Raw genomic sequence first — 16576 nt, 5'->3', positions numbered from 1 at the left:
ACCGAAACCGAATACGGCCGCGTTCCTGTAAATTCAGCGCGCATTCATTCGGCTCGGGTCGTTCGCCACTGGAGGGGACCTATCTTCTAGGAATCGTCCTATATCCCACCTCATCACATCGCAACTCCCATCTTAGGAACGCAAAGAATGGCGGCCTTTGGTATGATATCAAGCTACCTCTTACTTTAACTCCCAGCTAGTGGCTAACCGTCGTTCCTGTTACCTCCCTCCTCCCTAAGACCTCCTGCTATCCTTAGCAATACCCGCACTGATCGTGGTGCATCTGCTGGTGGCCCCCTATACCAAGGTCGAGGAATCTTTCAACATCCAGGCTGCCCACGATATCCTCGTATATGGGACGCCCACCAGCGACGTGTATCGTCGGCTCTCGTCCCAGTACGACCATTTCGACTTTCCCGGCGCCGTCCCCCGGACCTTCGTCGGTCCCGTCCTGCTGGCCGGGATCAGCCAGCCGGTCATCGCCGTGGTGGGCTTCCAGCACGCCCAGCTCGTCGTCAGAGGCGTCTTAGGGCTCCTCAACGCTGCCGCCTTGTTGATTTTTAAGTCTAACGTGGAGAGGGCGTTTGGAAGGTCGGCCGCGAGGTGGTATGCCTTACTGCAGCTCAGCCAGTTCCACATCATGTTCTACGCCTCTAGAACGCTACCAAACATGTTTGCTTTTGGCTTGAGTAGGTTTACCTTCCCCTACCGTATTTCGATAGGAAGCTGGACTGGGCTAATACGCAAATAGCGACGTTGGCGTTCTCGCAATTGATAGACCGACCCGAGACGAAATCGCAGGTGACACGCTACAGGGTAGCCATTGCAAATCTAACCATTGCCGCCGCCGTGTTTAGGTCAGAACTGGCCATTCTCCTGGCGACGACGACCCTGTATGGTCTGGCTACTTCTAGGATCTCCCTCGGCCGGGTTATCCCTACTTTCCTCGTCTTCTTTATCATGTCTCTGGTGTTGTCACTACCGATTGACTCCTATTTCTGGCAAAAGCCGTTGTGGCCGGAACTTTGGGGCTTCTACTACAATGCCATCCTCGGCTCTTCCTCCGAATGGGGGGTTTCGCCCTGGCATTACTACTTCACGTCCGCCATACCCAAGATCCTTACGAACCCCTTGAGCACGGCAGCTCTCATCCCTTATGCCCTTTGGAACGCTGGAACAAGGAGCCAGGTACGCCCGCTGGTGGTACCCAGCTTGCTTTTCGTGGCGATATACTCCCTGCAGCCGCATAAAGAGGCGCGGTTCATCTTCTACGTGGCGCCGCCGTTGACAGCCACGGCAGCGCTTGCGGCAAACTACGTAGTCGCACGCCGCGCGAAATCCTTAATTTGGGCGCTCGCCTCCGCGGTGATCGTCGGCTCGGTACTGATTTCGTTCGCCCTGAGCACCGGCATGCTCATCATATCATCTCTCAACTATCCCGGGGGTGAAGCGCTTTGGGAGCTGCGCAATCTGGTCACCTCTTCTTCGTCCCCCGACCTGCAGATCGTCATGGTACATACAGACGTATTGTCTTGCATGACGGGAGTAACCCTCTTCGGACAGCACCCCCGGCCCCCTAACGACCCGCGACCTACGAACGACATAACGTTCCATTTTGACAAGACTGAAGATGAGAACGCGTTGCGCAGCCCAGAATTCTGGGAGAAATTCGACTACGTGCTTGCTGAAGACTCTGCCAAGGTGATCGGATCTTGGGAGACGGTAGGGGTGGTGGAAGGCTTTTCCGGCGTTGACGTAGCAAAACCAGGTACTCCGTTGAGAAGTGACGTTGAAAGTGGCCTCGGCGAAACTTTCGGTAGAGGGTCTGTTGTGAGGGACGCCAGAGAGTACACGAGGTCACTAACGGGCGGGTGGTGGCTTGGCCCGAAGATGGAGCCAAAGATACATATCCTACGCAAAATACGCGACGGCGAAGCGAGACGAGCCGTAATAGAATGAAGCCGCCCCTTTTTGGCTAGATGAGTAGTACACAGAGATGACGACTGCTTGGTGTAATGTGTCTTAAGCCCCACCAGGAATCGTCCTCGGTAAGTGGGGATAGGGACCGACGACCCCAAGCGGCGCTGTCTTGAGTGTGGTAATACATGGGGTGACGGGACGCTGCAATAAGATGTAGGCTTTGGCGATGAGCTGCCTGGATAGGTCGTCCGACTTGCGAGGCTGGGTATATTTCCCCCTCGCATCTTAAATGGCACAGCCTGGCGCCGCCGGGACAAGAGCTCCCAACTCAGGATGTTGTTACCCCGTGTAGTATCGCCCTGCAGCCTTTGGGGTGATCGAGTAGCCTCGGGTCGTGGTGACATCGGCCTGAGAACTAGCTGTTGTCGCTGCCGTAAGACAGGGGTAGCTAGGTAGGTATATAAATACATCTCCGAATTTCTCTGCGCCCTTCCTGTTGGCACACACGCACACATACAGAGAGAAAGGTCCGCTACCTGCCGGCCGCCTCGGCTGTGAGACCGCCATTCCACGGCAGTGGCCCTCGGGTTTTTGACGAGACATGGAGCCAGACGGACGGATGTGTGGCGTGTGTGCATACGAGCGACTAATTGGTGGGGAGGCGTGGTATGGGTATATATGAATGTATGTATGATTGTTAGTCGGTAATGTGGGCGAATTACGAGCAGACTAACAGCGTGCGGACAGGGTTTTGGGCAGATGTATATTACCCGCAAGATAGGGGATCGTTGGGTGAGATGAAGGGTGGTAACAGACGTGCGTAGTAGGCTATTGCGAAATATGTAGGTATGTGCATACGGACCCGGCTTACTTGCCGGGGTTGGTGGAGGGACCGGTGGGCATGTGCAGCCTGCCTCCCTACCTCTACCCGTTTGAGGAGCCGTCATCTTGGATCGTTGGTAACCGAAGTGCTACCTGCCTACTCATATGTAAGGGCTTGAAAAAAAAAAAACAGAGGAAGGGAGAGAGACAGAGATGGGTTAAGCCAGACCGACAACTATGCGTGTGTACTCGTACGTATGCAGGGCCGAGAGCGCTCTCGCCCAGGTCTTGTGCGACCAACCTGGAGCCGAGACGAGGCTTGTGTAAGATACTCGTCGCCGTTCGAGATGATTTGGCGATAAATTTAGCTATACTGTCGTCGCCATCACCACGGCTGCTACCGGGACGACGCACTTGAGTAGTGAACGGTAGTACCTAGTAGTACCGACATGATAACGAGTCGAGCTGGAGGGAGGTCCGAGACGATGCCTCCTCGACCCGTCCCATTTTTAGCACGAGTTATTACCACCATTGTCATCACGCGTTCGGAATGCTTCTTGATAAGCCCTATACGCCTCTACTCGGCCGATCCCGAATCTGATTAGGCCATTCGTAAAAGGAGGGCGGAGGGAAGAAGAAAGGAGAAGGGAGGTGATGAATACATTGTCGTAGTCGTCAGCCTGTGTATATACACGAGCAGGTAGGCGCACACATACACTCATACCCACGTCAAGGTCGGGTGGTGTCTGTATAGCCATACATGGGTAGGTGACGTGTAGGTACCTATTATAGGAGGTGGTGTGGAAGAAGAGAGCGTGCGCAGGGTTTGTGCCTGGAGCCAGCCGCTTTAATAGGCCGCGTGTCATGGAGGTGGGGGGGCCAGAGAGGGTGGGACCCTAAATCCAGGGCGTGGAATTTCGTATGCGCAAACTCAAAGATATCTGTCTCTATGGCTATGTTGAACAGAGCTCTCGCTACGAGGCTACACATTGGCAGTAGGCCACTTTAGCCTGGTTTGGGTAGGTAACTTGCCTTAAGGGATGCGAGGGTATACACATCGGGTAGGTTATACCTGTCCACGGCAGAGCCCGTCCGCACGTACATCCTTTACCTTTGGTAGAATCCTGAATACAGACCTTAGGTGCCCGGGCACTTATGAGGAGGATGTAGTTTGAGATTACAAGTACTGGAGTTCCGTTGGAAGGGAGACTCCGATTGGGTTGCATGCTAACAGACCTACCTGCCTGCCCAGGAGGCCAGTACATAGGTACCTAGACATGTGCTACAAATACCCACCTATATACCCGCCTATATATATATATATGGGTACATTGGGCACCTAACGTAGCTTAGCCCGTGTTCCCGTCGTACCTCACCTAGCCCAGACACAGGACGGGACTTGCCTCTTATATATATGTACCTCCGTATCGAGCCTCGAAGTGTCCGAATGTGGAGGAATTAATTGGCAAGGTACGAGGTACGTTTCTATCCCTAAGGCAGGCTACGGAAGCTAGCCTCTATGTCTCCACACCTTAGCGCAGGTAGGTAGGCACCTTGTACAGTCTCTTCATCCAACAGAGGGCCCGTTTGGTAGGAGGTATATCCTGCCTGCCTCGACCTGCCTCCGTATGAGGACGGATCCGTCAATGTGGAAAGTACCTAGGTACGTACGCACCCTGACAACGTAAGTACATATAGCGAGTACCCCTGGGTTCCAGTTCTTAGCATGTGTACCTGAAACTCGGCGATCGAGCAACGTCCATTCATTTGTGTGTACACCCCACCCTCATTCATATACATAGACATGTCTCAGAGAGGCATGAGTTGAACCCGGGCACTCCCTCCTCTGGACTATAGAGGTACCATGACTAAACTTCTCCTGCCCATCGCTCAAATCGCGGCCTGGCTAGATGACAATTCCGCATACAACCCGACAACCGGTGCAATTCTGAAATCAACCAACTCCAAAGGAAGACAGCGAACCCCTCCCTCCCTCCCCCCTGGCGTTCACACGCAGTTACGCGCGCCACACACCACACACACGCACACACACATACACACATATCGTTGAACAGGTACGCATACTCGACACAGGCACGAGGCACAAGGGGACACAATTGGGCGCTTCTCGTCCATTCAAATCGAGTGCCATCCTGACCCTCCCCGTCCACCCACCCTCTCCCATCCCCTATCCTGCGAAGGCATTGCCACCCGCATCACCTACCTGGCAAGAGACCGTTCGGGGCAGAAGTCAGTCCGTCCGTCCGTCAGTCCGTCGCTGAATCAGCCAGCCAGCTGCGCGTAGAAGACAGCGTCGGCTATGTTCGCATCCCGCCGCCGCCGATTTGGGATTTTATAGTGGGTAGCAGAACGAACTAAACACCCCCCTGGCACACAGACAGACAGACATACATACTTATGTATTGTGCATATATGCTGCTGTCTGGCTGTCTGTGTGTTGTATCACCCCGTATCACCCTCACCCCCCTGGTGGACGACGATCCCAGCCAACTCAAATAACATAGCAATCTCGCTATCTTGGACGGTCCCACGCACGCACATATATACGCACACACATACAGAGACACACACACTCACGCATACACACACCCACACACACATAACTACATCGACCCGTCCCTCCTATACGTACGTACGCAAATACAAGTAAATAACACCTACGCATACCTACGCACACAGTCACACACCATATACACACGTGTACATCCCTTTCCGCAGCAGATTCTAACGAATGCTAGCAGTCGCTCGGTCAAGCTCCCGTCTCGTCCCGGCATCTGATGAGCACGCGACAAAACCAAAACGCAAACCAACCAACGCATCGGCCTCGTCCACCTATTGTCCTTTCAATCTTTCGACCGACGGACGCCCGTTCACACCGCACAACAGCCAGCAGCAGAAACGACGGCAACAGCACCCGTCCCGGAAACCGAAGCAGCGGAAGCACCCTTATGTTGCACCCCGACCGCATTGAAGCTTGACTCGGACGATGATGGAGAACGATGGCCACGGCGACGGCCCCCGTCGGCGGGACCGTATAATGGGGAAGCTATTCGGTAATAGTAGCGTTGCGAGGGATAGGAAAATGACGAATGAAGAGAGTGCAAACGAAATCTCCGACTTTCTCGGCATCTCGGACAGACTGACCGTTTCTCATCCCGTCCCCCTTCCGCCACCTATCTCCCCCCGAGGTCCCCCGGCTCTCGCCCTGGATACTTCTAAGGCCAGCCGTTTTCAACAGCCGCCCAATGTCGAAAACAGGTCTCAGCAAAGTCTCGCACAACGGGCACGGTCCCATAGCCCACCACGACCGAGAAAGAAGAAGGGATTGATCGTTCGTTTCACCAACAGCTATCCCGAGGTCATTGGCGAAGGTGGTGACGAGTGTGAGACGGTAGTGGCTGAAATCGGTAGGAGGAAGAGGGCAAGGTCCGTTCCGCCCTCGGCACCTTTGGCGTCTGCCCGCCCCCCGAACTCGAGCGGCCAGTCTACTAGGCAGAAGGGAGCAGTTCAAGAAATACAAAGGAACGGAGATGGTTTTATACCAGGCCCGATCCGCAGGACGCAGACGGGCTTTTCTATGATCGGAGATTCCCAGACGGAAGAGCCTGGCCCGGCCCCTGTTTCTTCTCCCGACCCTCCAAAGCCTCGTGCGCTTCCTGCTGGCGACTCTACCCAATCTCGCTTCCTCGACTTGGACAGTGGGAAGGATGATAACCGTCGATCATTTATCGAGATTCACCAGCAAGAGCAGCGTCAAGCCGAGGGGATGGCGATGCGGTCTGCTAGCGTCAACTCTCATCACGACTGGGATGATTTGGGCTCTTCGCCCGAGCCCGTTCGGGGAACGCCGCCGCGTCGCAAGCCGGTACAACTTCCTACAATGCTAGAGCCGACGCCGCCTCCGGAGCGGTCTATGTCGGCCCGAGAATCGTCAACACAACCGTCACTGCAGGAGTCGGTCGCTGCGGTGTTGCGAACCCAGTCAACTCGGTCCCCTCTTAAGCCCTCGCCAATGCAGCCGGGGCCCGCGACGAGCCCACCTGTGAGGTCTCCCCTGCCGCCCCCTCCCCAAGACGTCCCGCCAAACCCGCCTCCTTATACAGCTATATCACCTGTGCCGCCTATACCTACCAACGCCGATTTGCCCGACTTTGATACCGAGCTAGCCAAATTGCGCCCTGCATCGCCCGATGAATTACGTCTCATCACGAGCAATAACGGCGAGAGCCCTTCGTCCACCTACTCTAATTCCATCCACTCAACTTCCGACCTCTCCCACAAAGCCACGCCCGTTACCCAGAACCCTGCGTGGCGTGGATTCCAACCCCATTCTCCGGAGAAGACGGTCCGAAGCCTCCACGACGCGGTGGTTGCGGCTGGCGACGACGCGCTGGATGCTTTTGTCACTCGTACGAAACACCTATACGAACTATTTCGACTCCATGCGGAACAATTTCGACCACTCGGAACTTCACGGCCCGAAGATGTGTGCCGAGCTGCGCTGTGGTGGTTCTTGAGGGGGAGGACAGCGCTGGAGATTATTATTAGGAGTCGACCGGCCGATCCTAACGAAACCCGACTTCTCATAGCGAGATATCAAGCCTATACCGATCTAGCAAAGGGTTACTGGTTGATGGAAAAGGCGCTTCCCGAAATAGCGGAAGGCAAGTATAGTCCTGTGGACGGGGAGCTGGGCGAGGTTCGCCAAGCATTGATACACCAGTTGAGGAAGCTATCCGGTTCCATGAGACGAAACGGCTTTCTCCCGCCGGAAGAGCCTTTCCTGCCGCAGACGATGGATAAATCTATCTGGGTAGAGTACCCGTCGCTGAGTCAAGACATCATCGCCCTTCTCAACGGAGTGTGGGGATCGGTTCTCGCCGCCGCTCGACAGCCCGCCCGCCACATGGAAGCACTTGATGCCCTACCTCTCGGCGACACGGCCAAGTATTTCAACTACGGCCGAGTCACGGCCGACGTATACCTTATGGAACAGGGTATGGAGTCGTCGCAGACTTGCCTCCCTTGCGTGCTGTCGATTCTTCGATCGCAAGCCGAGCCAAGCCTAAATTTCGTCATCGCGAGCCAGAATACCTGCGTGTCCCTACGGGTGCAATCGGACAAGAGCGCGGGTCCAACGTGGCAAGATATCAAGTGGAGACCAGATTCTTGCTTGCTCGAGGTTAAGCTGCCTCGAGGTTTCATGCTCGCGATCCGCTGCTCGCAACAGGACTACAGGATGCTGTGGAGTATGTACGACTTCAGCTCAAAGGTTCAAGGTTACCTATACCAGCAGAAGGACGAGGTGATTAAGCACACTACTACACTTCGCGGTTTCCATTATATCGACGCGAATCCGCAAGGAAGGTCGTTTCCCAAGGAGCCCGTGGGCCAATGCCAACTGGGATTATACGAAAAGATACTGAAGGAAAATAGCCCGACCGGACCGAGGACATTCCACCGGGGTTTCCGGCTTGCCGTGATCACCGGCCCGAGAATACGAACGCTTAGCGGGATAACCCATTTTTTCCCACCGCAGCTCCCTATTCAGTTCGCCCCCCTAAGCAACGACCAACGTGCACCGATGCTCCAGTTGGATTTCAACGACGGCAAGAACAGAGGACGAATGGTCTTGACGTTCAATGACGACCAGGAGCGCGAGAAATTTTTGAGGATGATCACAGGAACCTACGTTCACCACGACGAAGAAATAGTCGCCGAAGTCCCGCTGGAAGGTATGAATATGTCCGACGGAGTCGGCGACACGAAGGGGGGGTTCCCGGCTGTTCAGCGGTTGCCCTGGCAACGTGCGCGCATAATCAACGACAAATACGTAGGAGACACTCCGCCGACGGTGCTGGCGGAGAAGCTTAGAGTTGAGATCGACTCGCTAGACAAGGGCGGGGTTGGCGTGGTCAGCACCATTACAGACCGGGTCAATGTCGCGCCTGGGGAGCTGAGGCTCCGGCTCGGCACCAAGGACATTCTCACGCTACAGGTCCTGCGGCAGCCACAATCAGATCTGACAGTCTCGATGCTGGAGTCGCAAATTCCCCGGGAATCGCCCCGCGAGTTCGCGGGATTGCAGAACACGATCCAACGCGGCCAGACGGTGCGCACGTACCGGTTCCCAAGCTTCAAGGACCTACACGCATTCCAGGCAGGGTTGACCGGGTACACAGTACTCTTCGACGGCGTGGCGGCGAGCCTGAATATCTCGCGTCGAAGGATGGTGGTGCCCATCTACAAAAAGTGGGAAGCCGGCACCACGCGCGTTCAGTTGGTGCAGCAGGAGAAGACGGTGCAGCTGCTCGCCTTCTTCGAGGATTGGCACCACGGGCAATGCATGGGCTTTGTGCTCAAGGGCACGGACGTGTTTGAGTCCTTCAGCCGAAACGGGAAGGCCGGGTTGAAGCTGGCTGATGCCAAGTTCCCCCTCCCGAGAGTTCCGCACGAAGGCGAAGCGAAGACGGATGATATGGCCTTCCTGTGCCTCGACATGCCCGACTTCGCGGGCGAGCATGACGATATCACGATCCTGTTCGACGATAACTTTGGTAAGTTCGCGCTCGTTCATCCCCTCTATATCGCGCTGCACAGCATAGTGAGGAGCTAACGAAGTGTCAGCAGAGAGAGACAGGCTCTGCTCAGTCCTCCCGGCACCGGTGAAAGGGTCGCGGCTGAGCAAGGCGAAGTGAGAGAGAGGAGACGAGAGGGAGATCACGATTGAACGAGGACACGATTAATTATAGATGGGTCTGTATAACTCTGATCTAGCAGCATTGCAACATTCCCAGCACCCAAGGCAAAGCAAGGCAAAGCGGTGTCAGGATACCCCCCCCCCCCCCCCTTCGGTGGTGATATCGGAACGAGAGAGAGACGGGCGTCACACGTCAAAAAGAATACGGGGAGGGCTGGCTAGTGTTGCTGTCTGAAGGAACTTTGGCACAAACCAGAAATATCGAAAGAGGAAAAAATCAAAGCTAAAGACAAGAATAAGTTAACACCGATACCAGGCGTTGCTGATTTTGGATGACGAGGGCATTCGGGTTGAGTCCGTCATCGAGACAAATACCTCCTAACGGTGCTGTCGCATTTTCACAGAAGATGATAGGTTGGGGAGCTCCGGGAGGGCCGTAGATAGGGTCTACCGTCTACCATAGGTAGCAGGTACCTAAGGACCTACACCCGTAGGACAGCAGATAAGAGGTACATAGCGTATGTATCTTGGGCACATACTTTAGCCCCACGTGTATGCCATTACCACCTTGCCTAGGCACCTCCTACCTATGAAAATCGCTACGAAAATAGCTACGGAAGTGATGTTAGTTAGCCTAGGTATCCAAGGTACATATTACATGGGCGTACGTAGATACGTCATTGTCGACCCTGCCGCTCCTGGGGGTGCTGCTCGTAGGCTCGTTGACGCAACCGACGTGACAGTGCCAGTGCCGTTTAAGCGTTGGCGGGGATGGGTACTGGGTAGGGCACGCTATTCGACGGCGTGGCTAGGTCAGGGAATGTAACCTTAGGCAAGGAGGTAGGTAGGTATACCATAGATAGGAATATTAGGTATAGCATCTACCTGTAGGTTACTACGAGGGGATGTCCTGCATGCCATCCTCCTACAGGTAGGTACCTACGTCGCTAATGCGGTACGGGGATGGCTGCTGCGCTGAGGCTGGTGGTGGTTGGGTCAGCTGGGGCGTGTGGGCTCGTCTGGATGCCCAATTGGCACATATATATAGCGAGCAGCCTGCATCATGCAGCAGCCAGACCAGATCCATCGCATCCCCTATCGCATCCGTGGGTTTCTCGGGTCTGCTCGTTTCCGCATCTTCGCACCCCGAATCGCTGTCTATCGACCTTAGCGGCCAGCTGCCTGCGTAGTACCGTACCGGGGCCGAGGGCGGGGGGGGCATACTGTATATACACGTATGTGAGCACGTATTGATACCTATATACCAGTAGATAGGGGCGGCTGCTACGTTGGGTACCTGGAGGAGATACCTAAGGTAGGTAGCAAGGGGACCTCGTACTGGTTTCGCCATCAACCTTTATCGATAAGCGGCCGGAAAGCCGTCAGGTCCGAACCCATACCCGTACGGTCCGCACCAGCATGTATTACTTAGATGGGGTGTACGTACTACCTCCAAGTACCTACCTACCTTAGGTAACCTGCTAGGCGAGTAGGTACCTACCTAATCTTTATTTATTCAGTACCGCGACCGAAGCTGGGTTCTTTTCCACAGAAGCTCTCTTTCCCGTCGGTACGCTCGGTACCGCTCTGCATACATATTGACGTACACACGTACATGCATAACTACCTACCTAGGTATACATACCTATACCTACATATATACGTCAACAATATCGACGCCTCCCCTATCCCGCCTACTGTTGCTATCTACAACCTCTCTCTTATTTACCTACCTCGTTTAGACCTACCTGACCCGACCCGACCCCTTATTACCTGTCTATAATTACGCGGGTGTTTTTGCCTACCACCGCTGCTGTTGCTGTTGCTGCTGTTGCTGCTGCTGTTTTTGTCGTCGCTGCTAGTACGTGCATACCTACATCAACATATCTGCTAGGCCTCCCCCCTCCCCTGCAACCTGTTTAACCCCCTCCTTTCCAACTAGGAACCTCCATACTACGTACGGCTGCGACCCTCCGTTTTCGCGTGAACCGCCCCCGTTCGCTGCCCGTCGCCATTCGTTAATAAACCTGCAACGGCCTGGCCTCGGAAGGGCCAGGTTAGGTAGGAAAAGTGTCGGATCGATAGGAGACGGAGAGAGAGAGAGTGAGACAGACACACCGAGACAGAACCCAGCGAGAGCCGCCACCGAACATGCACGCAAGTAGGATTACGTCAGGCTTGGGCCGCCGTCGCCGGACAATCTCCAATGCCAGCGCCAGTAGGTGACGTATTTCTGCCCGCTAACCCCGTCCTATCTCCAAACACCACCACCTCCCCTCCGCGGCGTAGATATGGCTACTGGTTTGCCTACCGTTATTTTCTGCTAGCATGCCCTTGTATTTGCTTGATTCTACCCTCTTATTTCGCCCCGCTGTATCCCCTTCTCTGCCGTCCGGCTACCCGGCTGCTCGCTTGCTAACCCTTGCCGGCGGCATAACCCAGGCAGCGGATCGTCCATGGACGGCCTCGACGACGACGGCACTACGGTCATCGAGCCTGATCAGGGCAATGGTTAGCCCCCCCCCCCCCCCCCTCCGGCCCCCGATACCCGCCGTGGCTAATAGCGTGAGCAGTGCTAACCCACATCATCTCCCAACTGCGGCCCGGCGCCGACCTAAGCCGAGTTGTCTTGCCCACCTTCATCCTCGAGCCGCGGAGCATGCTGGAGCGGATCACCAAGTGCGTGCTCCGGACCTTTTTCCCTGTACTTCCCGTGAGAGAGCTTTTAAGGCTAACTCAGGCGAACCATAGTTTCATGTGCCACCCCGAGCTGCTCCTCTGCATCCCTGACATAGAAGACCCCGTCGAGCGCTTCGTCTCCGTCGTCAAATTCTACCTCAGCGGTTGGCATATTAGGCCGCCGTACGCCTGCCCTACCCGCCTCGTCCGTGATGTAATGCGCCAGACACGATTGGCTGACCTATAGCGACAGGGGCGTCAAGAAACCTCTGAATCCGATTCTCGGCGAGGTATTCTCTTGCTACTGGGATCTACCCGACAACACTCGCGCCTACTACATATCCGAACAGACGTCGCATCATCCCCCAAAGTCGAGCTACTTCTACATGGCCCCCGACCACCATATTCGCATAGACGGTACCCTGAAGCCTAGGAGTAGATTCTTGGGAAACTCGGCTGCGAGTCTAATGGAAGGGATCGCCGTGCTTACCTTGACGAATAGGGGCAAGGATCGCAAGGAGGGAGAGAAGTAGTGAGTAGTGGTGCGCGAGTGGAGTCGCAATATATGCGCTGACAGATGCTTACTTCCAGCTGGCTCACGCAGCCGAACATGTATGCCAGAGGGATATTATTTGGTGCTATGAAGTACGAATTGGGGGACCGCAGCGTTGTGCGGTGTCCCGAACTTGGTCTCACGGCCGAAATCGACTTCAAGACCAAAGGATGGGTTAGCGGGACGTATAACGCCATCGGTGGTACGATAAAGGACGACCGTACCGGGCAGGCGCTCTTCGAAATTTCCGGCCTGTGGAGCGAGGAAATGTCTATCAAGGACATAAGGGTGAGTGGTGGTTCCTAGAACACTCGACTTTGTCCCAATCTGCTGATGAGCCGGGTAGACTGGGCGCAAGGATACGTTTTTCGACGCCCGAAAAGCGAGGCCCTCGAGGCCGCGTGTCCGGCCGCTGGCAGAACAAGACGAGCGAGAATCTCAAAGGCTATGGAAGGAGACGGCGCGCGCTGTCAAGGATAAGAATCACGAGTTAGCGACCGCGGAAAAAACCAAGGTCGAGGACCAGCAGAGAGAAGAGGCGGCGGGCAGAACGGCAGCGGGTGTGGAATGGCATCCTCGACTATTCAGGAGAGTAGATCAGGACTACGGCAGCGCAAGTGAAGATATGGAACACCTAGAATGGATCATCAACGCGCACATGTAGGTGCTATTACCCCGAGGTTGGTAACATGTTGGCGCGTATATGCTGACTCTCAACACAGCGATGGCCCGACGCCGCACAAGCAAGCTGAACAAATCATGGCCATCTACCCAATATTACCGGGACAGGTAACTAGCGACTTTAACATGATCCCACACAGCCCATCCGCCAGCCATCCCCACCCGGCCCAAGACCTCCCGTTAAGCGGCAGTCAGGGAGATCTGATCGACTTCGGCCAGAACGAAGATACCGTCGCAGGTGCCGAGCCACAGGCTAAGAGCAACGGCAACGCGTCTACCGACACCTCGAGCGCGTTACAGCCGACGAGCCATGGCCAAGAGAGCAACTCCCTGATCGACTTCACGAGCGATATGAAGAAGAGCCTGCCACCGACCCAGCTGCGGCCGAGCCCGGAGATAAGGCGAGGGGAAACAGCGGAGAGTCGTGAGCGCTTCTTCGACGCTGAAGGATGATGCGCGGTCAGTTCAAATTCGACCTTTTTGGGAAGGGTGGGGGAGCCTACCTACCTGATCGCGCTTACGGGATGCGGACATAGAAAAAAAAAATAACATTCTGAATTCCCGTCATCGTAGCCTTATCTATACGTCACCTATACGGCCTCTTTCCGAGTCTAGCGCGCTATCGGGGAGAACTCAAGCGATCTCCTGTTACCGACGCCATTTAGCCCAGGAACAAACGGGACGGGGGCTGTATACTGGTTAGGACGAGGGTAAGGGCTCGAAGATGGGCCAGTGATCGTTAAGTGTTCGACCATCCTAGGGTTTCTTCTTCCACCCCTAATTTCTACTTACCAGCGATCTTGGGATAAATACGACATCAGCAACACGCTTCACCATCGAAAGCAGCAGCAGTAATAAGCCGACCGATAGACAGGGCGGGGGAAGTGAGGGAACAGGGTATATTTCTCTTCTTTTTCTTATTGGTTTAGCGCCGCGCACAGGTGTGGAAGGAGGTCCAGGGGGAGGAGAGGGGGGGGGATAGGGTTCATTAGAGATTATTCATAAGTATCTGCAAATATATCAAGGAAGGGAGGCTTGTGATATAAATTGAGAGGAGGGAAAGTCGGGCTTGATAGATGGAAAGGCTGAAGAAATAAGGGGGGTGAAGAAGAAAGAGGAAGAGAAAGAGACAGAGGCGGGGAATGCCCCCTAGGGCAGGGATGAGGGCGTTGCTGGACTTGGGCGAGATAAAGTACAATGCGCTGCAATACAACACATGAAGATGACACACACATGATTCGAAACTATTCCCGTCGAACAAACTGGGTATAGGATAGGATAAGTAGATGTATAGAGAGAGATGGGAAACGAATAGAAGGCGAATAGGGGCAAGGGGTACAGTATTGAGACTTCGTGCATACAGACTTCACTCTTTACGACTATTAGATGCAGTCGGCTATTTGTCTATCGACTACATGCAGATACAGGTCTACTGGCATTCTGGCCCAGGCCTTTCCTTCTCCCAGTCTCGGCGCCTCTCGCAGCATCCGTATTCCCTCCCCGGAGAGCAGCACTGTCGCGCGCGCAGCGGTATACCACGCCACAGGAAGGGTCTCGCCGTCCCGGCACATCGCGATACCCGGCGCGGCTCCAGAACCTGCCCACGGATGGTTTGGCGCCGCCCGCCCCGCATCGCGTCCGGCGTCTCTCGCATCGACGCGGAGGTCCATAGCAGCAGCAGCAGTAGTAGCAATAGTATTGGAGAGCGGGAGAGAAGGGTGGGGGTAGTCGGGTTCGGGCTCGAGTGGGTAGGTAGATAGGTTTGTGCTAGCTGCCCGCGAGAAGGGGGACACAGCCGTCGCGAGGGGGGAAGGCGGCCTGATTCGCCCTGCTGAAGAGTCGAGCAAGCGAGAAAGCGAGCTGTGAAGTTGTTAAGTAGAAAGAGGGCCGGGCTGAGGAGCTTCGCTCTCCGTGCGATCGTTGTCGCGCTCGCCAGTAAGCCACCGGGAGGGCGGATGGCTCGACGCAGCTCCCAACTCCAACGTGGCAATTTTCTTTTCCTCTTCTCCTTCCCTTGCCTCGTCTCGCCACCCCGTCTCTGCTTGCGTCGCGTGGGCGTGTCGGCGTACCCCGTAGTTCCTCCTAAACTCGCCCCTCCGCTCCCTCTTCTTAAGAAGAGGAGTCTAATGTCGGGCATCCATTGTATTCGTTTCGTCCATTACTTGGCGTCCGATCTTAATCCCCCTCCGTGGGGGGGGGGGGCATCTTTCCCCTCTCGACAGCCTTCCAGTCTCGCAGCCTCGCGGGGGCACGTATAAGAACAAAAAAAGAAAAGAATAAGAAAAGAAGAAAAAAACACGCAATCCTGCCTAGATACCCTTGATGCTTGCAAATGTGTCCCCCCGCCCCAGCACTCCTCTCTTTTAATACCGCTTGCGCGCCGGCTCGGGGCTGGGGCTGCGGCTGACGCTCTTCTCGTCGCGGCCGCGCATCTTGAGCCACTTCTTGGTGGCGAGGGAGAGCTCGCGCTCGAGCTCGGGGGAGGGGTTCTTGCGGTGGATGAAGTTGCAGAAGCCGCCGCGGACGCAGCCCTCGCCCGAGTTGAGGCGGCAGCAGGCCTCGCGGAAGTCGGTGACGGGGCTGAGCTCGCAGTAGACCGGGCGGCCGGCGTACCAGCGCGAGTTGAGCGCGTCGCACGCCGCCTGCGCCGCGTCCTCGTACTTGAACCGCGCGTACACGTTGCCCACCAGGTGGTCGTTCGTGTTGTCGCACACCACCAGCTCCTCCAGCTCCCCGTACCGGCACAGCTCGCACCACAGGTCCTCGTAGAACGCGTCGAAGTGGTTCGCGCACTGCTCCGCCGTCAGCCGCGCCCGCGCGTCGTGCGCCGGGTTCTGGTACATGCTCGGCAGCAGGATCGTCTGCGAGTACGACGGCTTCACGTGCTTCCGCGAGCACCGGTCCCCGTGCCGGCACGCCCCGATCTTGTAGTAGAACGAGCAGTTCACCTTGTCCTGCTCCGTCCCGAAGATCGACGCCAGAAAGTTCGCCATCGTGCCGCGTTCCTCCTCCGCCCTTGCGCCGGCGTCGTCTGGTTTTGGCGAGGTGAGTCGGTTCGAAGGCCGAGATTATCGCTCGGGAAGAGGTTGAAAGAGGGGGGGGGGGGAAAGGTTCGGCGATGCTTGATCGATTTGTCTCGACGGTAATAGTTAACGCGTGGTGGTAGTCGACACGAGAATCGCCCACGAGAAGGTCGATGG

At 55.7% G+C, this 16576-nt stretch overlaps 5 protein-coding genes across 5 annotated transcripts; 3 read left to right on the top strand and 2 right to left on the bottom strand.

Moving 5' to 3' along the window:
- Positions 1-59: 59 nt before the first annotated feature.
- Positions 60-2109, top strand: GGS23DRAFT_304596 (glycosyltransferase family 22 protein). Its single transcript, XM_051512745.1, has 3 exons — positions 60-160; positions 240-689; positions 752-2109. Exons 1-3 carry the CDS (start codon positions 148-150, stop codon positions 1957-1959), a joined length of 1671 nt encoding a protein of 556 aa, XP_051375783.1. The 5' UTR covers positions 60-147; the 3' UTR covers positions 1960-2109.
- Positions 2110-5385: 3276 nt separating this feature from the next.
- Positions 5386-10101, top strand: GGS23DRAFT_553403 (uncharacterized protein). Its single transcript, XM_051515471.1, has 3 exons — positions 5386-5409; positions 5505-9320; positions 9394-10101. Exons 2-3 carry the CDS (start codon positions 5750-5752, stop codon positions 9459-9461), a joined length of 3639 nt encoding a protein of 1212 aa, XP_051375782.1. The 5' UTR covers positions 5386-5409; positions 5505-5749; the 3' UTR covers positions 9462-10101.
- Positions 10102-11302: 1201 nt separating this feature from the next.
- GGS23DRAFT_553402 (Oxysterol-binding protein) lies at positions 11303-14194 on the top strand. The gene is made up of 10 exons (XM_051515470.1): positions 11303-11324; positions 11406-11974; positions 12037-12142; positions 12215-12325; positions 12396-12674; positions 12734-12983; positions 13042-13355; positions 13418-13835; positions 13913-14114; positions 14172-14194. Exons 2-8 carry the CDS (start codon positions 11920-11922, stop codon positions 13827-13829), a joined length of 1527 nt encoding a protein of 508 aa, XP_051375781.1. The 5' UTR covers positions 11303-11324; positions 11406-11919; the 3' UTR covers positions 13830-13835; positions 13913-14114; positions 14172-14194.
- A 514-nt stretch (positions 14195-14708) lies between these two features.
- On the bottom strand, positions 14709-15626 carry GGS23DRAFT_304304 (uncharacterized protein). Its single transcript, XM_051512744.1, has one exon. The coding sequence runs from the start codon at positions 15511-15513 to the stop codon at positions 14806-14808; it is 708 nt and encodes a 235-aa protein (XP_051375780.1). The 5' UTR covers positions 15514-15626; the 3' UTR covers positions 14709-14805.
- Positions 15627-16478, bottom strand: GGS23DRAFT_304258 (putative splicing factor U2AF 23 kDa subunit). Its single transcript, XM_051512743.1, has one exon. It carries the CDS (start codon positions 16367-16369, stop codon positions 15740-15742), a length of 630 nt encoding a protein of 209 aa, XP_051375779.1. The 5' UTR covers positions 16370-16478; the 3' UTR covers positions 15627-15739.
- Positions 16479-16576: the final 98 nt, after the last annotated feature.

Source organism: Durotheca rogersii (assembly GCF_024521655.1).
Source record: "Durotheca rogersii strain YMJ 92031201 chromosome Unknown GGS23scaffold_3, whole genome shotgun sequence".
In the NCBI taxonomy this organism is placed as follows: Eukaryota; Fungi; Ascomycota; class Sordariomycetes; order Xylariales; family Xylariaceae; genus Durotheca; species Durotheca rogersii.
The sequence above is the reverse complement of the archived record's forward strand: the minus strand, read 5'-3'. Positions and strand labels throughout refer to the sequence as shown.